General features: G+C 44.8%; 1 protein-coding gene across 1 annotated transcript in view; it reads left to right on the top strand.

The window, feature by feature from the left end:
* Positions 1–27,176, top strand: part of LOC8038365 (peroxidase) — a 264,537-nt gene that overhangs the window by 31,551 nt on the left and 205,810 nt on the right. The window contains exons 2-3 of the mRNA XM_029989515.3: positions 8,304–8,560; positions 11,243–11,378. Coding sequence (XP_029845375.1) covers positions 8,304–8,560; positions 11,243–11,378 — 393 coding nt within the window. The remainder of the gene's footprint in view (positions 1–8,303; positions 8,561–11,242; positions 11,379–27,176) is intronic.

Here is a 27,176-nt window from a genome sequence, read left to right as displayed (position 1 = left end):
ATAGCAAAATACGAACCTAAAAAAATTAGTATTACAATATGGCGTCAGATTGTGTCTAGTAAATGAGAGTTCACTTTTGTGCTTGCGAGATTCCGAAGTGACAACTCTTACGGAACTTCTCTGTTAACACTTCTTACAATCTTAATGCTGACGCATTAAGTACGATCTTTTTCTATTTGAATAGAGGGTGGCAGACAAAATGATACTGATACTTTATTGAGGTAAATTGTTGCCAATTACTTAGTGAAATTTTATCTTTATATTGTGCTTAAATATCAGGCATGTTCAACTGCACTTTACACTGCTTAACTGAACCTTGTAGTTTTACTCAGGTATGCTCGTGCTGACTATACAGGACTTTTGTTTCTCAATATCGTTGATTATGACGAGACGAGACCGATTTTCTGAATGAAAGACTATGTTAATGATGATTTGTGTATACTATGGGTTTTTTGTGAGCTGACAGAGTAGGCATGTTTCAAGATGTACCGTCTATGAGAAGACTTTCGTGCTGACCGTAAGCACCAGGTGTGGACTATGCACCGAGAGCGGACTATGTACGGGCAGCGGACTATTGAAGTAAAATCTTTTATTTTTAACCCCAAATTTGCACCTGCGGACTATACACCGTGTCCGGGCTATAGTCCGGAAAATACGGTATCTTAATAATAAAGAAAAGAGACGTGGTGTGTCAAACGGCGTGAGATAGTTCGTGGGCAATGGTAAATACGTTAAAAATCAATAGCAATAAAACAAAGACCGTTCTATTTCGCCCTAAATTTTCTCTCTGTCACATACAGGGTGAAACAAGGAGACGCCACGCTCTTTGAATCGACCGGAAAATTCGGTTTCTTAACCTATCGCGATACGACTTTGTGCAGCGTTGCCCACAGGTGGTGCATTTTTTATTTTTGTAAAATTTGCGAAGAGCGAACTTACCTGAGGAAAAAGTAAAGAAAGAAAGCGGCTTAGCTCCTATGGAAACGCAGCGGCGCCACCGGTCTGCAGACAACACGGCGCCGTTTCGCACCGGAGACGAGAATTGGCGCAAGCGGTCGCGACGCCAACTGCCGCCCACGAACGAGCAGACGACGCCGAGAGCCGGCCCTTTTGCAGACAAGGAACTGCAGTTCCTTGCTGTTACCGCGCATGTCTCTTTTGTTTCTGCGACTGTCGCCGCCTGCGGAACGTGCGCCGCTTTTGAGTCGAAAAGATCGTCTACTAAAAAGGCCTGCTCTCGGCGCCGTGTGCTCGTTCGTTGGCGGCGTTTGTTGTGCCATCTCTTGTCTCCCGTGCGAAACGGCACCGTGTTGTTTGCAGACCGGTGGCGTCGCTGCGTTTCCAAAGGAGCTAAGTCTTTTTCTTTCTTTACTTTTTCGTCAGGTAAGTTCGCTCTTTGCAAATTTTGCAAAAAAAAAAAAAAAAATGCACCAGCGGTGGGCAACGTTACACAAAGTCGTAGCGCTATAGGTTAAGAAACCAAATTTTGCGGTCGATTCAAAGAGCATGGCGTTTCCTTGTTTCACCCTGTAGTTATACCACTTAAGCTAAATAGATCGACCATACAAGTTGTTCCAACGGTAAAAATACTAGGGGTGTTTTTTAACCATTACATGAGTTGGAACGAACACGTAGAGCATGTTATGTCTAAATTATCAAAAATAACAGGTATTATTTATAAACATCGTTTTTGTTTACCAGAAACGGTCAAGGTTATATTATATAACACATTGTTTGCTTCACATTCAAAGTACTGCCAGCTTGTATGGGGCAATACGACAAAATTAAACCTAGACAGATTATACATCGCACAAAAAAAAGATCTTACGTTTAGTAGCCAATGTACCATACATGCCGATATTTTATTCTCAAAATTTAAGGTAACACGTGTTTTTGACTTATATACACAGACATTAATCCAGGAATATAAAAATATTATTTAACACAAAAACAAAAAATTCCTTCACTTAGCTTTGCTGGATAAAAACTCTTCGTTTTATCCTAGCCGTAGTCAAGAGCACTGGAGAGTGCCGCATCCCAAAGCCAATTACGGATTTCAAAAGCTCCAGTATACTTTACCATCTACTATTAATGAACTAATTAAAAACAATATTCACACAAAAGATATGTCAAATAACCGAATTACACAATTGTATTTTAGCAACAAATAATATCTTAAAAGTTCTGTACTGTTCGTCATATCAAAAGCTGTATAATGTTCTGTATGCATTTTTTTCTTGTTTTTCGCAAGTGCCGACTAATCTACCCAGGTCTGAATGGGAGGCAGGGACCTGTCAAGCTACGCAATGTAGCTTCTTTTCCTGCCTCCTTCTCCAAACTGGAGTCGATAAATTTGAATTGAATTGAATGGAAATTGAGCTCAAGATACCATGATATGCCATCGGGAGTACACAGGGGTTAGTGTTGGGTCCGTGACTCTTTTTAATATTAATGCGAAAGCATAAACTGCCCCATGGAGCGAAGCCGGCGTTGTCTGTAGCCGTTGCCTGTAATTGCGAAAAATGGCGCCTAAACTCCACGGCACCTAAATTCCCATTGGCTGAGCGAAACGAGAGCAGCACTTCGACACGGAAAGAGTCGTGAAGCCAGCGGGGTTCGCCTGGCCTGCGCAGTGGCGGAGCGTGATATCACTGCCGGGCCACCGTGTGCAAAAGGGAAGACGTCGCGAGATGCTCGTAGGAATGCTCTCGCATTCCTACACGTAAGCAGTTTTAAGTTTCTTTATACACAAATGATATCACATATCCAATCTCTTCTTTTGTCAGGTTGAATGTTGATGATTGCCTACTATGCTGAACCATTTGTTCTGACCGGGACTGTCTTGACTGCAACCTCCCGAAAATGGAGAATCGGTGTACTCTTTAGGGACTCGCTTTTAGTGTAAAAATTGTTCATTATGCTTTTTCCAAGCACGCTTCTCTTCTCGATTTTTTGTTAACAACGAGATGGCTCCTGAGAAGTCTAAAGTTAAATATTTCAGCGTATTGTTTTGCAGTACCTGTTCTAGCGACTCCAAAACACGTGATCCAAATCGTCAGTAAGGCGAACATGACGTAAACTTTCATACAAATAAATTTAAAGCAAGCATCTAGCAGCCTAGGAGACGCTGCTTATTTTACATATGTTTGGCCAGTCTTGGAGTATGCGTCTGTTTTCTGGGACCCACTACCGAAGCATCAAAGTAGAAAAATAGGACAGAGATTTTGTTTCGAAAATGAAAGGCGGTTGAACTCTCTTCATTTGCGTCAAATGTGGCACGAATAAAGGGCGGTTGGGAAACATCGAAACTGGGAAAATAAATTTTACGCTTACATTTTTTTAAATGAATATATATTTTGGCCAGACTGGTATAAATGCTACCTTATATCTTTCTCGTCTCACCTATGCATCCCTTACGTTTAATCACCTGTTTAAATTAAAACGTTACTTGTTTAACTACAACTCATTTAAGAACTCAATTTTTTTTTTCGGAGAATAAGCGATTCGCACTCGTTACCTCCGACATTGTGAACACTACGAACGAGTATCTATTCTTCGAAACATTATCTCTAGTTTCTTGATCCTTTGGTTATTTGATACCGTTCTTTTTTGCGTCTTTTTTGAGTATGCACATATTTGCATGTATTCGCTGTTTTGATTTATTTTCCTAATGCTGTTTACTGCAGTGCTGTTATTTTTAATTTTCCCCCTGCTATAATACCGGGAACGCGACCGAACAGCACACGACAAAACAGCGCGCGACAAAACAGCACGGTCATAACAGCACGCGTCAAAACAGCACAGCGTCAAAACAGCACGGCGACAAAACAGCACGCGTCAAAATAGCACGCGACAAAACAGCACAGCGTCAAAACGGCACAGCGACAGAAGAGCACATGCCAAAAGAGCACGCATGCAGCAACTTCGAGCGCGCTCTTCACTTCTCTCTGCGCGAATAATTTCGAACCTCCTTGACAATTTCATTTACTGTCGCTAGGTTATAAAAATAAATATTGCTTATTTGAGTGCTTACCAAACTCCGCAACCCTAACTGCAATATAGCATCTAATTTGGCTCTCATGAAAGTGGTGACAATTTGTTCTCTTCGACAAGGAAGAGCACACTGAAAGTCAATTATCGTGCGGCGATTTTACGGATTACACTATATAGGGCAGTATTTGCTTTGCCTTTTCAGGACAAAAATTATATATTTTGGTTTTGAAAAAGCGGCGACCAGTTGGCCTCTTCCACAAGTTGCTCTTTGACGAATTGACCTATTCAACAAATTGGCCATCGACGAGTCGGCTTTCGACTAAAGCCACCTCGTCGAATGCCTGCTTCCCGCATCTTTAGTATCTACATCACCATTTGATTCTTTTAGAAGTGCATTAACCAGCCATTTTTGTCAGCAGGCACCCTGACTGCTTTGTCTCTTGTTAATTTTTTTTGGTACATATTTTCATTTCTGTATTATGGTTTGTTACTTGCCCCTCCCCTCTGTAATGCCCTCGGGCCCCTTGAGGGTACTGAAATAAATAAATAAATAAATTGGCCTAGACCCTTCACTCCTTTTCAGTGCCTTCTTTCACACATGCATTTCTTAACTCCATACGATATATGTGGGATTCATCGTTTTCGGCTGAAACCGAATTAAACCGGTCAACGTACGGCGAATTGATTTTTCCGAATTTGGTTTTTACTGAAAAGCGAGGGCGTTTGGAGGGGGGGGGGGGGGGGGGTGACTCATTACTAACCGTATGATCACCTCCTTTCGTAGTTCGCATCTTGTTTTCGAGATCAGTTCAACTTTCAAAAAAAAAAAAAAAAACTCCAGGGGCGCAGGTATCTTCAGGACGAAAGCTGCGTTTTTGCACCTTGTTTGCGTGCAGCATTTTTTGTTCAAATAAGAGAGCTTTATTATGAACTGAACATTGAAGATCATGGGCGTCCCTGAATGCCGAACATGTTTTAACAGCTCTAGCTTCCGTCTACTAAAGGAGGGCATAAATACGATTGTTTTATTGTCGTTTCTGTGGTCGGCGCGAACTGATCACCTCTCGCAGCCGTGAAATTGGGGGGAAAAAACGCACTGAGTACAATGCTTGCGAATTTCTGGATTTTGACATTTTCCTCTCCGACCAAACTGGTATAGTGAAGATCATGTTCGTCCTGTGTACAAATGCGAGCACACGACGATAATGGTAGATAACAATAGGGCCTCAGTGCGTCTTGCAGAGCAGGTCCCGTCGGCTGCCACAGATTGCAACAAATAAGAAAACCAGTACATGGTTTACTTACTATAAACTCTTTTAAAAACTACTACATTTTCGTCAGTATACTGGTTTTCGTCACTAAACTGAAAAGAACCGAGAAGTTTGTGAGTCTACAAATACACATCGTAATAAACCGAAATCTTGTTTTGAAAAAAAGTACGCCGAATTTCAAAATAATAAAAACCGAAAAGGCCAGACTCTAACTATATTGTCAATATCCTGTTTTGACGCTGTATACTGTTTTGTCACTGTGCTGTTCTGGCACCGTGCTGTTTTGACGCGTGCTATTTTGACGCGTGCTATTTTGTCGCCGTGCTGTTTTGACGCTGCGCTGTTTTGACGCGTGCTGTTTTGACCGTGCTGTTTTGTCGCGTGCTGTTTTGTCGTGTGCTGTTCTGTCATGTGCTATTCTGCCTATAATACCACTACCGCTGCCATAACGCCGCTAATGGTATCTGAAAATAAATAAATAAATAAAAGTTACCTTCCGATCGCAGCTGATATGTCGTTTTAGATCGTCTTTCTCTCCAGATCAAGTTGAAAGATGGAGAGGGTACTGGGGGGTGGTTACTGTTGAGAGAAAAAAATACTCGTACTCAAATGTATTTTGTTTCTCTGTCTTAAGCCTACAAAACTAGTTAGACGATTTGTCGGTTTGCGCTTATGTGTCTTTTCATTTTGCTTACGTAAAATACCACTTAGACGTGAAAATGGTCTATGGTCCATGGTCACTGAGTCTTTTTTTGGATTCATAATGAAACAGAAATTGTTCATCCTTTCTTGCCTGCCGTGTAGTTAGTCGATTCACAGAGTGTCAGAACAATGTTTAGGGCCATCTAGTCCCCGTGCGACTACTTGGTAGAACGAATTGTGATCCACAAATACTCTACCACATTTTCATTCACAGTGTGTGTTCCACACTCATCCCTAATCCCGTAATATGAAGAGTGATTACGCCACCGCTGTTTCGCTCGAATAAAGAGAAAATAATCTTCCAGCAGCTAAGATTATAAATTGTTCCACTTTTTATTAAGCTACCCACTGCCGTATCTACCCTTGCACTAGTATTTGATCTTGTGGCACTTCCAGTATACATTTTGAAAGTATGCCTCTATGGTTGAGGTTCACGTGATACCTTTAGGTCAGTAGGCCTTTATCTAATGTTAATATATCAAGCTAATTGTTTTAGGTTGTAATTGTATTTGGATATAGCTTAGCAGAAATTTGTCGAAGAGTTGAAGTACGCTCGTGGCGAAAAGCTTACGGTTCAGTGGAGCCGGAAACACAAATTTGGGAAAACAGTCTCCCCATATATTAGAAGTTTTCATTCCATTTAATTTATGTCGTGTGGACCGAGGATAGTCTTGTGTATGTATTGCGTGAGGGAGGATTTGAACAAAGCAAAAGAAATCACAAACACCGGTACTAAGCAAAATCGTAAATAGCAGAGCAACACATCGGCTAAATTGCGGAGGCGTGAACATAGCATTGGCAGCAATCAAAAATGCACACGTTACCTTCTCAATTTAGCATCAGTAAAATAAGTGTTACATTTCTTCTTAAAAAAAAACAAAAAAAAACTACGGATCCTGTTGACAATTAAAACTCTTCAAACGTCATGGCAATGCTATAGGCGCCTAAATTGGATGTTGTTTATTTTATTCGTTCATTATAGTAGCATTGTGCTTCCTCGTTGACTTAGAAACGGTATGTTTAATATTTTAATTTGATTACTTATGAAGAACGAATCCAATCGTCTTTGTTTTTGCAACAACCTGCAAATTTCGCAGGAATTCACGCATTATGGTAAACTCCCATGATTCAGCTCCATACCGAGCTATAATTTCTCTAGTTTTGTATACCTTTAAAACAGCTAAGTCTATGGTACCGTTGTCTTCAGAAAACACATCAATGTGTAAATTGAAAGTACTGCTGCCTGTCACTAGGAACGTGTGTGAATTTAAAGTTTTGTTCTTACCTCTCCTGTTGCACAATGTAGCGGTGGTATTTGATTAATGTGTTCACTATAGATTGCCAATCTCGTTCATAAACGTTCGTCTTATATAAAACCTTCGGCATACGGAAACCTATATTTCTATTTGTCCGGAGTGAAGATATCAGGAGAAATGAACAAATGTGCAAAAAATCTCTTTACGCATAGCCGCATTTGAAAGGAGTAAATATTCAAAAAACATAAAACGCTCGAAGATAAAAAAACAACAAAAAAAAAACAGTAGACATCATAGTAACGCGTAACTTTCCGCACTGCACCCATCAGAATAGCTAGGCCCCAGTGCTTCTTATGTTTAGAAAGGGTGATCTCGGCAATTATTCCAGTCACAGATATAACCCTCCTTTTCACACGCCTGTCCAAGGTGTGCTTTCGTTAAACATTCGCGGCATGAAGATAAAAGCATGTTCAACATATTGATATCTAGCCCTAAAACAGAACGTTTGGGACGGTTTACTTGGACTGTCTTCAGTATCATTACTAAAGTTTTTTTTATTCGACTAGCTCATGCACACACAGGCAGGTACACAACACAAAACAATTATGTACCTCCTAACAGCAAAGACTATCAGGATTATTTTCAACATCAGAACACTTCACGATCTCAGGTAACATGAAGACACTTTCTATTTGATGTATCCACCAATCGATTGGTTATAACTGCTGATCCTTTTTTTCTGAACATAAAAGGTGACAAATTCTAGCAGTTTTCGGCTTGATATATCTGTTTTCAGGCAAAGGGGCACTGGAAGAGAAATCGGCGCAAAAAGTAAGGAAATGACAAGTAGAAGACGCTCCCAACCAGGGCGCTTACTGTCAACGTGCTTTTTTCACAACAAAAGTCGATAGCCAGGGCAGCTTGTGCGTGTTTTTGCACCTGTCCTTCTGTCTTTTTTGGCTTGTTTTATTTATTCTGATTAAGAACCCACTTGGCCAACAACACAGCTTATTATAGATTGAGAGTAGGTATCTCGCAATGCGGTGGTCCCTTCCATCTTTGACCGACCGTGTCCTCCCAGGCTATGCTCGGTGCTGGCAGTGTGGCTGCTAGTAGCCGTCTCCGGGGTGTGGGGCCAACCGCGGAGGAACCAGGACTCCCCCCCACAGCAACGGCGGTTGCTGCGGCCGTCATGGCGACCGCGAATCTCCTTCCCCTTGGACCCCACGTCGCCGACTGTGCCCGTCGTGTCCTCAGAGGTAATCGACCAGGCGGCCAGGGAGGCGCACCGCGTCATCGTCAAGCAGAAGGCTTTCGAGAAGGCCAATGCAGCCAGAGGTGAGTGCAGCCCTCCTTCATACAATGTCGCAGTCCTGGATTTCAGAAGTTCAGGCAAATACACGCGTTGAGTCTGTAAAGACGCGAGTGTTAATCGAACTGTGAACCACACTGTGTCTCGTGTTCACGCCTTGTAAGTGACCGAGGAAATTCAGCTCTATGGCCTTGCTATCTAGGAGGTAGCAAGGCTATCTGGGAGGACTCTGGAAGCAATATTTCTTATTTAAAAAAAAAAAAAACTCGCTGCATGACGCCTACTGAGCGAGACGCTGGCACTGATTCTTGTTTTGCCCAAAGGGTAGATTGAGCGTATATGTTTGTAGTAACTGTAATTTTGGTAAGAGTGAGCTCACCGGAGCTAATTTCACAGGCGGCCCCATAAAAGGAAAATGTGTCGCAACCCACGAACGTGCATTGGAATTGTGGAATTCCCTCCAGTGCGCTTTATGCGGCGTTCCGTAAATCTGACGGATATTCAGGGCGGCATACTGCTGCTCTTTTTTTTCGCAGCACGTACTAAAAAAATATGTCCCATTTATAGTCTGCCAAGAATAACAATCTGATTCAGTAGATTGCAGGTTTTGCGTGCAGAACCTCGAATCACTCTCAAGAAAAAAATTGTTATTGCCATATGATTTTTGTAAAATTGGTTTGAGCATGTGCTGCAAACAACGTGCGCAAGATGGCATCCCGGGAATACCTCCCGTACTTTCTATCGGCCATTGGTCATAGCTTTCAATGAGAGCAATTCTATCAAAGCAAGTGGAGGATATTTGTGGCCCCGCAATATGTGCACTTGTTTCGTTGAGAGAGTTCTCGTTCAAGGTGCATTCCCCCGTCGCTTTCATGGTGACCGATTTGCCTCAAGACGAGTTACCCAAGTATTTAAATACTTTTGGGGAGATTCGCAATGTTCGAGTTTCGTCGTAACTGTTTCCGGAAACGGAAAGTTTCTACTGGAAACATTAAAATGTGGTACGGTGTGCAGAGCTTTCCTGTGTGGGCAACATAAAAGTCGATTCCGACAGATTAAATTAAGTTTTTGGTGTGAAATTAACAATGATGTTGCTTACACAAGCAGCACGTATGTTGGCCAAGCAACGGCCAATGGCTGGGGATGGTCATGTGCCCAGTGGCCAAAGAGTGGCCATTCATTGGCCAATGCTTGGCCAATGGCTAATGGCCTGTGACCATTGGCCACTGGCCAGATGAAGGCCAGTCATCGGCCAATCTCTGGCCACTCTATGGCCCCTGGCCAAAGGGCCATTGCAAGCCATTGGCGAATGCTTGGTCAACCCTGTGCTGCGTGGGTTACTCTTGCAAGAGAGGAACTTGTTTATTTTTGAAATGAAGGTAGCCTTGGTAGCTTTAAAAAAGGGCACATTTCTAGAGACGTTGCACTTAACGTAGCTTCCGCAACGATGCAGGAAAATTTTGCGATAATGTACTGAACGCTTAAATCTAGGCAACAGTCCAGGCAAATCCTAACAATCTAGACAACCCACGCAATACGCTGCTCACAAACTCACTTGCAGCTCAGACTTTGACAACATATTCCTATCGAGGAAAACATTTGTATCAACTTTTTAAACGTGAGCCAAAAAAGGGAAAGACGTTTACACTCCCCTGTAACACCGAATTAGAGCGCAGCTCTTGAGGAGGAGGAGAGGTTACAAAGTGGACGGTATGCCTCTCTCCCTCATCCATACCCACCCCTCCTCCTCTACTGCTCCCCTCTCATTTAGGGGAAGATTTTCCCCTAAATTTAGTGCGAATCTTTTGCTGCTAAATTTAACGGTGCATTTTTTCAACTAAACTTAGCGGAAAACTTTTCCGCTAAATTTAGCGCTGAAAATTTCCACTAAATTAAGCGGGGAATTTTTTACCGATAAATTTAGCGGGGAAATTGTTTCCGCTAGATTTAGCGGGGAGAACTGTCCGCTAAATTTAGCAAGGAAATTTACCCATAATGCACCGCGCGGTTTCGCCAACGCTGACGACGACGGCGACGCCGACGGAGACGCTGACGCCACTGAAGTCGGAAACGGGCGCCTAAGAGCTGCGCTCTAAAAAAAAAAATCGGACAACGAGTAGTCAATTATTACCTCCATTTTGTTTACAATTGTGAGATCATTTGCGTTTTGCACTGGCATGGATTTAGAAGCTGGCCTTATCCCTAGGACCCTCGTTGACAGCAGGCGCTTTTTACGGCAAAAACCGGAGGCCGGATTAGACTCTGCGTTCGGTGTCATCCTGTCTAGGATGACACCGGTTCCAGCCTCACTCGTGTGAAATTTATGACAAGTTTTTTTTTATGTAAAAGAAGTCGACTCTACGACCTGGTTGTATAGAAGGAGTGACATTAAAGAAAGGTAGAATTTGCAGTGCGCACCCTTATTGTCTTATCAGGCTGCCTTTTTAACTTCGAGCCTAAATGATGGCCTCCGGTCCCAAAAGGGCGGATTCGCATGCTCGCCGAAATGCCCGCCATCTGACAGAGGCGTCTTGCAAATATGCCGGAACCAAGCTCAGAGTTGCGCGTCCAATGTCGCAATGTCGTCTAAATGAATCGTCAGTTTGTAGCTGTGGCGTACGAGGTGCACTTTTGTTGGCGTGGCTCGTAAAGCCTCGAACTTTGATTTATTTTTCATTGTTTCGGATTCTTTGCCCCGTGAACCGCAGGACTCAAGGCCTCCCCGGTTCCCGTGTGCCCGGCGTCCTCCAGACACATGTCCACCCGCGTGGCCAAGGACAAGGCAATCGCTATGGACGAGATGGCGCACCTCTTCGAGGAGACCACACGCATCCTCTCGCACAAGTGAGCCACCCACGTGAAGATAACGACGCTTATCACTCGACTTGTTTCACTGCCACCTCTAAGATAGGGAGCCTTTCTTCCTCTGACATACATCGTCTCCTTGGGAGCCAGGTAGCGGCGCTACCTGCCTCGTGCGTGCTCAGCCGCACGCATCTCTCATGGCGTCTTACATGGGGCTTGCGCTCGGCGACGCATCCACAGATTCCATTCGTATTCTTGCCAAGCTTGGGATGAGTGAGGCTAACACAAACCTGGCTTCCAGGTTGGTCTAGACGTAGCTGTCGCGGGCATCAGGCGTTATTAAAAACGCGGTGTCAATCTTCTCGTTGGTATAATCATGTTTCTACCCTGAACGGCAAAGGATCAGCTTAACTGTGTGCACAGAAGGCTTGTGCACAGAATTTGCTGTACGGAAGCGGATGTTATTCCACCGCTTCCAGTTTGCTTTGTCTTGTACGTTGAAGAACTTGCCATTTTGGTGAGGTCTTTGGACAAAGCCTTGTAGCGCGCTCACCACCACGCCGCTCACACAGTTTTCTGGCTGGCTGTCTTCCGATATTCTAGACAGTCCCTTCCGAAAACAAAAAAGAAGCAAGAAAACCAAACTGTTTTCGTGCTATGAGTCCACGTTGAGAATGCAGGCGTGCGTGGAACATTTTTAAGAGGCGTGCACGCTTTTGTTTCTTGCCGTGCACAGCACAAGTCTTTTTTTTTTTTGTGTGTAGACAGCCAGCCCTTCAACTTCTGGATGTTTGCCATAGCGTAAATCAACTGGGAGTGAATAAAAATGAACAAAATATATTTAAGATGTAGGTATGATTGACCCATTTATTTTCTCTTGCGTGGATTAAAAAAAATTAGTGTTTCTCGATGCCACCGGCCCAGGGGGACATTGCGTAAACGATGGTGCGGTTAGAAAACCGCTGACGTGACATGTAGGTTCGTGGTCTCAAAGTTTGCGTTTTTTCGCTACTGAACAAGGTAATAAAAATAGCAGATAACGTTATTTTCGTCCCAAGTTTTAAGGTTGTGTCGCAAATGGACATTTTTGAATTTGCTGTGTTCTCTGTAGAGCGCAGCTAATTTTAATTGCGGGAAGAGTTGCGAGGACTCGCCGGGCTGCACCTATGCAGTTTTGAATCCAGCTTACATCCCATCCTGTACATGATGAAGGTGGAGAATTAAACAACATTATTATAAATGCCGTGCATCGCAATGGCTCCAGGGTTATATTAAAAAATAATCCTCCCTTTCAAAAGCAACCAATATTGAATCCCTCTTCGCAATGTCACTGACATTCTACAATACCTAGGGCAGTCGAGCGCCACCCCTGCACTCCTGATTTAAGACCACCATGAGACAACCCCTGTCTTGTTTTCCCTTCTTGTTTCCCCTGTTTCAGGGTTGTCTTCAATCAGGATCGTAAACCAGCTCGCACGCGCCTTGTCAATCACTTCAGCCACTACAGTCCTGCACGAACGAACAGGTGTCTACACCTATGCAAAATAGAGAGAGCCGATTTTTGCGACATGTGAGAACGGACGCCGCCTGCGGTATTGAAATGAAAATGCTTCCCCGGCGGAGACAGCATCTTTGAATCAGGAAAATCTTAAGCCAAATACACTAACCGCGTAAACAAGCCAGCGCCACTTTGTATGTTGTTAAAATAAAAAAAAAAAATAAAAAATACTTTCACCCCGAATGACTTGTTCGGCAAAGAAAGGTAATTTCGAGGAAATACCTGAATTGTACACAAATGGGTCCGCCAATAGACTGGTCTATCGTGGGTACCGCCATTTTGAACACAGTACCATCATCAAGAGGGCGTCAAGTTAGACAGCCATGCTGAATCGCAGAGCTGGGCACGATACTTTCGAAAAGTATTTTTGAGGCCGATACGCAATATCCACGAAAATTTCATTTCCAGTACTGATTAAAGATACCGAACCAATCCTATCGAAAATTGCACTTCAACCCTGATTTGTTAGGAACCCTCTCAATGCTTTAAAACCTTGAGCCCATCAAACACCTCAGCTTTTCAGACACCTTCAGCCCTTCAAAACCCTTCAGCTCATCAAATTCCCTTAGACCCTGCAGCCTTTGAGACCCATCAGCCTTCAACTTTGGGTTCCTTCTCAACAGAAAATCTCACAGCCACCAGTTTCTGACTAAGTTTGTATTTTAACTGACTGAAAGCATAAAGGGGGAACTTTTGGCAAGCCTCAGAACGGCGTGCCAACGTTTAACTAGGGGACTAGCTTCTTTAGGTCTCAAGATGAATAAATACAGGTTATCTTCACGAAAATAGCCAAAAAGTCCCCCTCCGATTCTCCCAACTCACCTCTCATCCTCGCGAGCGAGGACTGGGCGTCCTTGGGCGTCCCTAGCCCAGCCTGTGAAACACAAACGCAAAACACAAACACAGCACTGGCGCGGCGTTAACGAAAACCACGACAGGATAAGAACGGGAGAACGCCTCTTCAATTACCAACCCTCGTTGCGGTCGCTTGATATGAAATGGCTAAGCAGCTTCCCCAAGACATATATCCTGAAAGGTCACATGATCTCTCCCACAGACCCGTTAAAACAATGTTGTTTGATGCTGTCGTTTCACGGAAAGGCTTGGGACAGACCCACAGGCCTGTGAAAAACTATGATGGGTCCCCCAACCACTTCGTGTAAGAGACCCATCATATGATGGGTCTCCTACATTAGAACCATGATGGTCTTTCACACCAGAGAAAAACTATGATGGGTTTCCTACACCAGAGACGACGAAGAAGATTCGCCCAGCCCATAATCACCCGTGAACAAGGAACCGAGCTGGACCCGAAACGTATGGTGTTTTGTTTTTATTCAAACTTGGCTACAGTTTAAATTTTTTCGGTCGGTCTCCTACACCGATTAGAAACTCTTAATGGGTATGTCAGGCCCACTAGGACACATCGACTGAACTTTCAGCTTCTAAAGCATTTTTGAAGGATATATAAAACCTTTAAGAAATCCTGGTGGGCCCCACTCAAGCAGCGCAGCACACCGGGTTGGGACCGGGTCGGTATCGTCCTGCCGGTACGTTCGCTTCAGACAGCGACCGGCAACGCCCCAAGGGGCGGAAGTGTCCGGTCCCAATTGCCAGAATTTGGTCAGTACCACGAACTCACCGGACTCCCGGTACAGGGCTGCCTGTGTCATGCCCTGGCATCGACACTGGTGTTTCGTCGAGTTCTCGGGGACCCCGGAAAGTCCCCCGGGACGCCAATCAGTTCCTGGAACCGGCCGGATGCAGGCATTTGACCGGCAAGTTTCGCCCCGCGGGGCATTGACCTGGTATGCCGAGACCGGTGGCTCGGGAAGTTTCCGGCAGAGGCCAGTTTCTCACTTGAGTTATGTGAACGCGTACCCAGCTATGAAGCAGTTGTGACGCCTCTATAAGTCTTCATAAGAAATAGAAACGGGACATACAAAATTGTTGACTTGAGGTAGTTTAATGTGAATCACTGGGGAGGCTACTGCTCGGTACATCAGCAGGTTGGAATCTAAGGAAGCGGAGATTCTATCAGTCTCTTCACCCACCAGACTCAGACAGGAAACTACTTAGCTTCGGAACCAGATCGAAAATGCACTTTAAAGGGGAGTCCTTAATTATAGTTGCTTCAAAGAGAATCGTCGGTTGACACAAATCACTTGAATAACCGGGTAAATCAATATCTTGGATACCAGTTGCCCACAAGGCACTTGTCTCCTATTGCGCAGAAGACACTAAGAACAAGTTATTCTTAAATTTCCTAACAGAGGGTCCTATTCAACAGTGCAAAAGAGCCGAGCCCCAATGGAGTGTAAGAGTTTTGGCTTGGCGGACAGGTTAAAGAAGAAGTTGTGTGTAAGCAGATGGGCATTTTATCAGAAAAAGCAAGAAGCCCAAAACAGTGTTAGACCTGAGATATGTCATCAGCCCGTGTAATATCAAGACTTTTCTGACTTATGCCTATATGAAATCCTTTGCATGAACCTTTTCTAAGAAGTGTTCAGAGCATCCGAAGGTTATCCTCACGTAGCGGCAAAAGCTATAATTACAACCAGTGCAAGAGCTGTGATTACCTCTCCTGCCCCCTCTTCCACTCATCTGTTCCTGCTTCATTCACATAATTTCTCATTCTGCTGAGAACAAAGCATAAAATCAAAAATTAGGGCTGAAATGATTACACCTATGTCAGCGGCGTTCAATGTTAGCGAAGCAAAAATAGTATGAAATAAATATATAAAAATAATGACAGCCTGAAACCTATTACTGAAAGCACTTTTGATGTGGTGGATGAGCAACCCCTAATATTCAATACTTACAATGTAGCGCAAATGCAACACAGGAAGGAGACAAAAATTGGAAAGAACACTGCCCACAAGTAGGTAAATGCATTATCGTGCTACTCATAAATACACTCACAAACGTTACTCACAAATACAGTAATTTCCCAATTGTGAGTAGCGTTCTTTCCTATCTCTGTCTCCTTCCTGTGTTGTCTTGGCGCTGAATTGTAAGTATGAAAAACCAATTAGCCCAACAGCTCATTTTAATACCCTAATATTTAAGCTGCTTAATGCATCATCGTATCATTCTTTCAGCCTGGGGTCGAATATACTTCAGAACTGAATACTTTTCTTTGATTACTCCACTTTTTTACTTGTATGACAGATTCAGAGTACAATATCATCAGTTAAGTTAAATGCTACTGTGTTTTAAGGACGGTAATCAATTCATCACTTGCAGCCGATCGATCCCAACATCTTCGATGTTTTATATTGCCGCAATGTTGCAACTTCATGAGTAAAACATTGAAGCCTTCAAAAGAAAGTGTTTGAGTCCTTTATGAACGTTTTGCACCCTTATTTTAAATCTTTAGCACCATTTAATATCGCACTGCAATGAGGACCTACCCCACTGACTGTTTATTTTTCTCGCATTGACTGATTGTTTGTAGACATGCTATCGATCTGTTTCGCTGGCAAGTGTACTTGCTGTCTCTCCCATGCCAACAAACAAACCATTAATGTTTAAAAAATCGGGTAGTACAGGGCGCCTTTCGTTGCTCGGTGAGCTGCCCATGGACCGCAGAGGTGAATAGACTTTGATAGGTTGTGTTTATAAAAAATAAGATCTGTTACTTTTTTTCATTTTAAAAACAAATGATAGGCATCGGGAGATTATGCCCTCAATCAATCCACGTTTCATCACGAGAATGGCCCTAGTGAGACAAAATGACCGTCATCGATTTGTCAGGAGGAAACGGGGCACAAACGAAAACTTGTCATTTGAAAACACACTTTGAATATGTTATTTAACTCCAAGCATGTCGCAAAATAAAGGTAATAAAATAATAACTTTTGAGTTCCTTGGTGTGTGGAGCTCGTAAATTCGTACACCAAAAAATAGCGAAGCCATGTGTTAGACGGCTTGCTGTGAAGCAGCATTTATATGAACGCATGCAACACTCGCTGTCATGTTTTGTGAAAAAGGTAATTATCTTAAATTGATTTTTGACCTGGAAACTCACACAATAAACAGAGCATATCAATACCGGCTTGCACCAAGATGCAGCTTCTGTAACACAAGAGCTGCCCATACACTCTAAAATTTACAATGAGATGACAAAACAAAAACCGGTCATGAAATTCTGAAATTGAAATTAGAATTTGTGTAGCAAATGTAAAAAAAAGAAGGCATCTGAGGAAATCTGCTTCAGTTTAACAAGGAGCGCCACAGCTTCGTGGAATGCCGGCTTGTATCTTAATATTCCCTTCTTTTGCTACCAGAAGTCCCTGAGATCCACATCCTTTTTTATGAGATTCAAAATGTTACTAGTTTGTTTCACTGAGACGAAACAGCTGCAGATCCTTGACAGCTCAACATTTTTAGCGTGTCAAGACCAAAAAACAAAACAAAAAAACAAACAAACACATGCATTGAAAAACATATTAAATGATTTATGTTCATTCAGCTTGAAGGGCCTCAGAAAAACGTGCACAGGGAAGACAAGACAGCACAGAGCGCGACTTACAACTGAAAGTTCTACTTAACGCACACAATTAAATATGTATTATAAATATATCGCTTTTACGTTTGCGCCAACAATTATATATTTTGATCAGACCCAGTCTCAACATATCGCGCGTTGTCGCCGTGCACTGGAGGTGCCTCCGTGATATGCTTAAATACCAGTAATAGGTATCTAAAAGAAGAAAGAAGGGCAAAACCGATATTTCAAAGAAGCGTTTCTTGTCAGTCCACTGTCCACTGTAGCAGAAGATTTCGAAACTGTCGTTTCCCCTGCCGGTCGACTGTCGATGTTTCGGATGTTTGAGCGCATCTCCCTTCCTTGGCTGCTTAGACTTTAATCTAACCTCGATATAACGCATTCCTTGACACTGACTGCGAACGGGGTCTATACACGACGCCAGGGAACGCTGTGTAGAGTAGATCCCGCAATAGTTCCCATTGGGAAATCGAGACCAGTCGGGGTGTGGAAAGGCGCATTTCTGCGATTTTAACATGCCGCTCTTGCCGTATGCATCCCGCAAACTCGACAACGCGCGGCTTGATTACGGAAGTTTGTTTAATCCTTTCTTTCACTCGTGCCGTTTTTTTTTGTTTTTTTTTGTTTTTTTTGTTTTGACAATTAGCGTGCCGCGGTGAACGCCGATGAAACGATCGACAGTCGATCGATTGCAACAGAGGGACACGGTGCGCTTACCATGGCTCTCACTGACGCAGGTGGATGCCATGAATGCACAGCACTCTATATTTCCGCTTTCCAGCCTACAGCGCGCGATGTCGGGCCTCCTTTTCTCCTCGACCACCACCGCATCTCCCAATCTACTTCATTCCTCCGCTGCAGGAGTGGGGACGGTCCGACGCGGGAGACAAGGGAAATCCGGTTTGACGCGGGTCCAAAGCCGACAGAGCGATGAAAGCTGCGAGCTCGATAAACTAGGCGTGCGTCGATATTCAGACATGTGCCAGGCTCCCTCCGAAATCCAAGCAGACAAGGAGAGGAAAACGCGATAGAAATCCGAGACGGAAGTTTGGCGGTATCGTAGGCTTTTGAGATAATCAAAGTGCAAGGGCGTTTGGCCGCATAAGCGCAGAAATATGACGCTTTTGGCGCAGCGCGACTGGCCCCATCAGCGTGTTGCATCGGCAGCGCGCACGGACTTAGAAATGAAGTACAGCTGCAGCGGAAAAACAATAACAGAAATGACCGCCGACCGGAGCTTCAAAATCGCGACACGCGGTGTTATTGTTTCCCGAGCCGGATGATAGCGAGAGCTCCAGTCATGTTCCCTCTCTCAACGCAGGGGTGATGGGCAGAAAGCAGCCAATTCTAAAGACCGCGTCTCGAAAACTATGTTATCCCTCAGTTTTCCGTCGGGCACCCCCGCGTCGGGACATGGAGCATGACTGACACAGTCGCTATCGGCGCGGTCAGGAACAATAACGCCGCGTCTGGCGATTTTTCCGCTCCTGTCCTTGGTCACTTGTACTAATCTTTTTCTGCTCCAGCTGTATAAGTTTACAGGTTGTTGCGTTCATGGATGCAGCTCCGCGGACGCAGTATTGCGATTGGTTTTGCGCTCGTCTTTGTACATGGGAGAAGAAGAAAAATATAATTAGCGCCACGTATTTTCGGTCACTTGCTTCTTTTCGAACATACCATAGTGAAGCTGTAACCAAGCATGGTTAGAGCACGAATCGGGGAAGTTTGTGGACATGCACAAAAACTTCCCCGATTCGTGGCGTTAACTGCGACGACGGTGCGCTGGTACGGGTCAAAGGAATAAAACAAATTCACGGTCATCAAAACGACTCGACGTATATGGGAGACGCATTCGCAAAGTGTAGCAGCTCGTGAACTTTGAAGATATAAACCCTTTAATTATTATATAACTGCTATTAGACTATTCTAAATTAGTGTAAGAATGAAATGGCTTTAGTAGGCTAAAGAGATAAAAAAGTTGATTACGTTTTCGAATAATTCGGAGAGATGTCGAACATGCCAGTTAACTGTTACTCCTGTTGATTCTTCATTTGACCGGTGGCTACACAACAAAGCGATGTCGTTTAATTGTCGGAAGTTTTATGGCTGGACTTGCTATGAATGCAGTAAGAAAACAATGTCGGTCAGAAGCCGAGACCTTCACGGCGAGACTGGCCAGAAATGGCAGCGAGGAAGCGATGTCGGCCCGTAGCCGGTACTTCCCCGGTGAGACTGGCCTCTAATTTTGCCGAGAAAAAAACATCGGCCAGCAGGGTCCTAGTCAGTTGGTCGAACGACGTTTTAGCGAAAACCCACGTTTCATCGAAAGACCCTTTAGCGAATGGTCGGCCGACTCGCAGCGGCGTTTACGGCTGGGTCATCTGCGTCGTCATTTTTGTAATGAGCCACCGCAGACTGTCGCCGTGAAGCGGCATTAGCACAGGCGGAAGGGGGGGCTAGCCACTCATTCGCTAAAACGTCGATCCACTCCAAAAAATACTTTTCGTTAAAACGGCATTCGCTCATGTGATATGAACGCCGTTCCGTAGCCGGAACTTCACGTCGAAGCTGGCCAACAAATACAGCAAGAAACTTATGCCAGCCAGTAGCCGGAACTTTCACGGCAAGACTGGACAGCCAGACCAGCAAAGCCACGATCCCGGCCGGGACTGGTTGCTCACTAGCACCACTGGCCGGGCTCCGCCATCCAGTTCCCAGTACTGACTGACGTAGGCCCAGTACTGGCCGGCATGTGCTCCTAGCTGGGAATCGACGGTTTTTCAAGAGGGGAAATTGATTTCCGATACAGGTGTTCGATACTCTGTCCATGATACATCACTGAAATCGCCGTTATTTATAAAGCTAATAATATGATTAGCTAAGTTATGAAATTTTCCGTTGTTTATGAAATATTAAGTGTATTCGATATATCGGACTGTTCTTGAAAGGGCTTAAACAAATATGGCGACACGAATTTCTTTAGGCTCCATTGTCGGCGCAATTGATTGCGTCATGACTTTAGCATTGAACCGAAGTCACGGTGACGTTTAAATTGAGACTTCTATAAGCAGCGTAGCAATATATTTGAACTAATCTTTCCGTAGACGTCTCGAAGGCATTCGAGAGAATAAATCAGAAAACCCTAAGGAAAAAACGTGACATTTATGGTTTCCGGTGGATATCTTTAAACATATTAAAAAGTTGTCTTGAGTTTCGCTGCCACAAGGTTTTCATAAGTAATAAAATGAAAGCTAGTAAACTAATTGGTTCTGGGGCACGCCAAGGCAGCATGTTGGACCGTTGCTGTTTAGCATTTATATTAACGACATAACAAAACTGGATAAAATTACGCAATTTTATCCAGCGGTAGATATACATTTCCATTTGCGAGGTCGCAAATGGAAATGTATATCTACCACGAGGCAAGCGAGAGAAATGGCCCCTAAGTGAGGTCCATTCTCAATTCTCAATTTCTTCTTCTTCGGTATGCTAGTTTCGTGTTTCAATGATTGGAAGCCGAACCCGACTGCACATACCTCTCCTAAGCTAGTATTTTGCTCCCAGCTGTCTTCAGCGATATTATCTCAGGCGGAAGTTTATTCGAGATGGCTCTTTAGATGTGATCCTAAGGAAACAAGCGAAATCCGAAGCCGATCATGAGATAAACGAAAACCGGCTGCAAATCACCGCCATGAATGCTCTCTCACGTTCCGCTCCTTGTCTCTTCCAAAGAAAGCGATCTTGGTTCGTTCTATGCTCAAATCGAGCAGCTCAAAAGACGCCCCAATATGATGCCTAAAGAGGACCCATGTCATGTGTAGGGCTGGAGTGGGATTTGCAACACGTTCCCGACAAGTGCCCACTTGGGCTGCCTAAACCTAATAAGTAAACCACTCTTTAGGGTAACCAAACGACAGCCATTTTGTTGCAACACGCAGTCATTCGCAATTGCGTTAGGCTTCGCCTGAAATCGTAGAAAATAATCTTCCGTCCTCCGTAGATATTAAAACAGTCCCCGACTGAGCGAATTAACATCGCATAAACTTTCAGGCTCTGTATCTAAAGCTCATAAAGTTGCATTTTCTAACCGGAACTTTGGCCGTCTTACCCACTCTGCAGTCAATATGGCGACGACAAATTGACAAATAGTTAATGGAGTGTCGATTCTGTAAGCGTTGCTTGTTTCCTAGCTCTAGGGCAGCTCCGCTGAGGTTATGTTGCAAGGCAATGGTCGGCAACCTTTTGGCGCAGCGGGCCGAGTCGCCGCGAAGCCAAAGCGGAACGGGCCGGACGCCAAGCAGCGGGGGAAATAATAAAAAATACCACTTGCACAAGCTCACATTGCGGTAAATAAATAAAAAAATGAGCACTCTCTTTATTTCACGACACATGACATGAGATACGACATTTCCACGAAAAACTAGCGACTCCTCTCAGTGAGACTTCTGGTGTTGAACTGCGCTCTGCAGCTCAGCAGTTCAACACCAGAAGTGTTGAACTGCAGAGCGCAGTTCAACACTTCAGGTGTCCAACACTTTTGTGACTCGCAGCTACTAACTGCGAGTCGCAAAACACTGAGGAGGTTCTCGTCAGCCATTCGTGAGCGCAAGTCGGATTTTATGCCCTTCATTTTGAAAAAGTCTGCTCACAGACATATGTGCTCCCGAACACTGTTATCTTGGTGGCTGCGGGTTTCTTAAGATTTATGAACGTAGAATCCGCAAGGCCATCATAAAATATAACAAGGTCGTTTGCTGCAAATGCGCCTTTTAAATAATTATTTGTTTGCAGATCGGCCAGCTGTATGTGGTAACACTCTCGAACCTGGCTAAGATCTGCATTAAATGGATTTTGAAATAAACAAATGTCGCTCGGAATGCTTTGTAAAGTTCGCAAGCCTAGCTTGAAACTCAATTTTCGATTCGCGCGAGATTTCGCAGAGTCTTTCCGTGGGACGTGGTGTTGCTGTCTCGCCTGCAAAACTATTGCTGCAAGGAAAATGATTAAAATTAGACTCTCTAGCTTGGTTTTAGAAGAGACTGAGCTTCATCTCGAAAGCTCTCACGTCTACGAGCATCCCGGACACGAGTTTCCTCTTCAATTGTATTTGAAACGTCAGCCAGGAGTGCCAACACCCACACCCAATCAAGATTAGCAAGGTTTCCCTTTCCCACGAAGAAACACAGCGATCTCGTCACGAAGCTCAAAGAAACGTCGCAAAACTCTTCCTCTGCTGATCCATCCAACTTCTCTGTGTGTACAGAACATCCCCCTACTCAGCCTCCATTTCCGACAAGAACTGTTCAGATCGACGATGGTTCAGGCCGTGACTGCGAATAAAAATGATGGTATGTACGACTGCCTTCATCACGGACTCCAAGAGCATCACTTTGGACCACAGTGATTGCTGGTGGATAATACAATGAAGATGAATAGGAGCAAAACGTTTAGGCGTGTCATTTCTGAGTTGATGCGTCCGACGACACCTAGGTGCTCTAAAAAGCCCTTCAGGCTTTTTAGAGCACCTAGCTCCTTCCTCACTTCAAGCCTGGTGTCAATTCCCAGCGCAAAGATAAACAACTGAGCAGTATCAAAAACGCCATCGCTTTTGTCAAGCGCCAAAAAGAAGCACCGGAAAGCTCGGGCTCTATCCTTCGAAGCACTCAATGACTGCTCACTCAAGTCTTCGATTCTCCTTGTGACAGTACGGGCCGACAGACTATAAGCTCCTTGAATACATTCTTCTTATCCGGGAAAGATCGTCAGCCACTGTCAACAAACACATTTTAACATGTAAAAGGCCATCCATTCTCTGCGATCTACTTGGAGATTGAGTAGCTGGCCTGAACCAGAGCCATTTTCTCCTGGGCGTTTTTCTTGAAGACGTCTTGGTGCATGCCCAGGCTCTTCAAACTTTCGATCCTCGCGGCTCTGGCTCCTGACATTAGAAAGTCGTACTTGTCGCGATGGTGAGACTGGTAGTATTGACGCAAGTTGTATTCTTCAAGTGCTCGCTTCTTTACAGTCGAGGCATAACGCTTTATCCTTATGTTGAACAATTAAACAATAATTTGTCCACTGATCATTCAATGTCCGGCATTACAAATCTATTTTTCGCTTCTTGCCGCGTTTACACAGTTACATGTTGCAGACGAACAGTGAAAAAAAAGATAACCTGTTGCAAAGGCGAATTCTAGAAAACAAATTTATGTGAGTAACACGTTAATGTTGAAATTCACCTTTCAAGTTGTCGATAGAGCCCTTCAGACGACCGGACTGCCCGAACAGACGCCAAGGAGTGACTGTTCTATTGAGTCCAACCAAAGTGCGCACCATTTTGCCGTCAGTGGCTTTGTTCTGATTGGTCGTTTAGCAAGTATCCAATCAAAACAAGTTTCGCAAGAGACGGTTATAAAGAGCATTCTAATTCCAGCAGTTTCACGCCTAGACCAGTCAAGTTCGTATTGCATCCGACCTTTGTGTTAGGATGCCCATGATGTTGTCATCTACACAAGTGTAAAAACATCGGACTATGGCCAACGGGCTATTCTTTGTCTTGTTTAACTTCAGTGAAGGTCAAAAGAGGTGTACAAAGAGAGAAAGAAAGCGTGGGGGGAGGCAGACAAGGGGAAACGAATGATTCAACTTTATCTTTTTCTTTTCTTCTTTAGCTGACCGCGTTGCTGGGGGGGGGGGGGGGGGGGGCCCAGGGGGCTGGGGGCCGCATGATACTGCCTCGCGGGCCGCTGGTTGCCAACCACTGGTGTAAGGGAATATGTGATGCAGGCGAGAGCGGTTTCTCGGGCCAAATCTAATTGGCGGAGCATAATCTGAGTGTGGAAAGAGACCCTCCCTGAAGTTTAGGCCCATACAAGATGCTAACAAGAAAAGGGCGTCTTTTTTGCCCGACATGTGCGAAGAAGTAAAAGCGACAGTTGTAGCACGCTGGCGCAATGCGGATAAATTGATGCTTTGCCTTCGGCCTCTCGTTGGCGGCCAGTGCGGACGCGACGCCAGCCGCGAGACGTGGAAGCCAGCCGTTTCCTCCGCGCTCACACCTGCGACTGGGTATGGCTTTGGCGCTGCGACGCCATTAGAAAGAGTCTCCAGGATGGATGACGCAAGTGGAGGCGCAGGTTTTTGGTATTGTAGAGCGGTGAATGCAGGCATAATGTTGATGTCAAGCGAAGAGCAGAGAGGGGGACATATGCAGATAGAGGAGGCGAATTTCTTAGGAAAAGGGGTGCACGACGATGAGTTACTGTAGAACATAATTAAGGTATCAATTTGCGTTCGATAATCAGACGGTATAGCGATATCAAACGCGGTGGGAGTTTCTTAAAGCCTCCAACATGAAGCGTAGCAACTAGAAGCTGCCATGGTGGATAATCATATAGCACGAAAAATTTATAAAAATGTATTTTTGAAATTATCGTTAGCAGAAGGCAGGGGAAGACGTCCCACTTACGCGTCTTCATTGTCGCGCCGATTTTAGCGGTCGTCGGGCTCTTCTCTCTTCCCTCTTCGCGCGGCGTGCGCAGTTGGAACACACAACTTTTCTGTCTGCGCGCCATGAAGGCAACGAATAAAGGCTGGTTCACACTGCACCGTTTCCTTACGCTTGCTTGTGTTACATTTAAGTCCCCCAAAACATTCGTGTCTTGAAAATCCCATTCCAGGATAAATCTTGGAGCTGGTAGCCGCGCATTATATTGTCACGAATGGCACTTGATGAGGTGACGTAACTAAAGGAGCTGAACGTTTCAAGGGGCGAACTTGTGCCCCCCCCCCCCCCCCCAAAAAAAAAAAATAAAAAAAAAAAAGAGGAGGAGGTTAGCGTCGCAGGCGTCGATCTCGGTGATAAGCAGTATTTGAGCGCTGGGGCGAAACTGCCTCCGGCTCGCCACGGAGATCCTTACGTAGACGCGTGGGCTTCTGGAACAATCGGCGTAGACGGTTTGGCGCGTAGAGCATTCTAATCTCCAATATCAATCAATCAATCAATTTTATTTACATCATCATCAAATAATGATGTGGGCTGCAGAGGCAAAAAGTCAAAACAGTTTTGACTTGTCAAGGCCTCTGCAGCCTTACAAGGCTGCAGCAAAAGGGTTTTTGAATTTACCAGAACGTGATATTACAGAAACAACAAAATGGTGCATCCGCGGCCAGGCATCGAACTTCGGCTTTTCGCGTGGGAGGCAAGCGCAAACCTTTAGGCCACGGGCACGCTAACTACTTGGCCGGCTGCGCGCGGCATCACTCGCCCCCCTAAAAAGTGAATCGCCCTAATGCGAATTAAAAGGAAACAAATCAAATAAAAGAACAGCACACTAAAAAGTTTTTTTGGAGCACATAAGGTCCGCAGGCCTACCAAGCGTAGAATCTCTTGTGTCGAACACGGTGAACTACCTCGGGTCGCGGTCGGCGTCATGATGACGCGTGCGTTCCGTCGGGCACCACTTCCTAGTTGTGATCTTCGAAGCGTCGAAGGACAATATAGGTTCAAAATAGCGCTTTAAAAGTCTCTCGCTAGGGCCACCACGTCGTATCGGTGTCCACACCCACACAGGCTCTCCGGGCTGGAAGTGAACGTCCAGACGACGAAGGCTGTAGCTGTCTTGTTATTTGCAAAAAAAAAAAAAGTTTTTATTTGACAATGTTAATTTTATACAGTCGCGTGTCAACCAAAGAATACAAATATAGGCGCGGTCGCGTCATTAGTGTGATAGCGGCGCGGCCGCATCACGACACTACTTCTTCCCTTTTCACAACAACGTACGTTCTTACAGTCAGCTAGATTACACTAACAATTAATCATTGATTCCGAGCCTTTTCGGAGTTTTGAATAGACGACTGAAGCGAGACTGCCGTTGTTGAGGAGGCGGGGTCGCATTGGCGGGAACCGGCCTCTGGCGTTGGGGACTCTGGACAGGCGTCACAACTTACTCTAAAGAGTAATTTGGTGTCATGGGAAGTGGATTTCATAATGAAGCCGACGTAAGACTTCCGTCTTTACCTCGCTGTGATGGCTTGTCAGGAACCCGGGGCTCTGAAACTTTCTGGCTGGCTGTTTCCCCTGGTACCGCAACCAGTTGGCGTCGGTTTCTGAGCAGAAGGTTGTCGTCCTTCTTGACTCAGTAGGACCTTGGGGTCGAGGATACCTGGACCACTTTCGCCTCGGAGCTTGCTTCCGGAAACTGGACCCGCTGACCTGCAGAAAGGCTAGGCAGAGACCTCGCTGAATGACGCTTATCGAAGTCCGCTTTTTGTTTTCCCCCCTTTCTTTCATCACGCAGTCTCCAGCCTGCGTGGTTCATGGTTCTAGGTTCGAGCAAACTTAGGTGGCGAAAGTCTCTCCTGCGTAGATGTCTCCTTGTTAACAGCTCAGCAGGACTGTAATCGGACGGACCAGGTGTGCTTCGATAGTTCATTAGGGCGAGATAAAGATCGTCGGCCTTCCTTAGTAAGGTGTTGAGTGTCCTTACCGAGCCCTCTGCTTCTCCGTTGGGCTGAGGTTATCGAGGACAGCTCGTTGCGTGGTGGAAGCCATACGCTCTCGAGAACCCCTCGAAGGCTGAACAGAACTGCGACTCTTTGTCGGACCTGACGATCCCTGGTATTCCGCGCCTTGCTAAGAAGCTTTTTGAGGCGCTCGATGACTCGAGCCGAAGTTGTGTCTTCACCCAGCAGAGCCAGTTCGGGGTATCTGCATTAGTAGTCAACAAAGACCAGGTATAGAGAGCCTTTTAGTTCAAATAAGTCAACG

Source organism: Ixodes scapularis, unplaced genomic scaffold (assembly GCF_016920785.2).
Source record: "Ixodes scapularis isolate PalLabHiFi unplaced genomic scaffold, ASM1692078v2 PGA_scaffold8__174_contigs__length_109621045, whole genome shotgun sequence".
Taxonomy (NCBI): domain Eukaryota; kingdom Metazoa; phylum Arthropoda; class Arachnida; order Ixodida; family Ixodidae; genus Ixodes; species Ixodes scapularis.
Note: the sequence above shows the minus strand (reverse complement) of the source record. Positions and strands in the feature narration are given on the sequence as shown.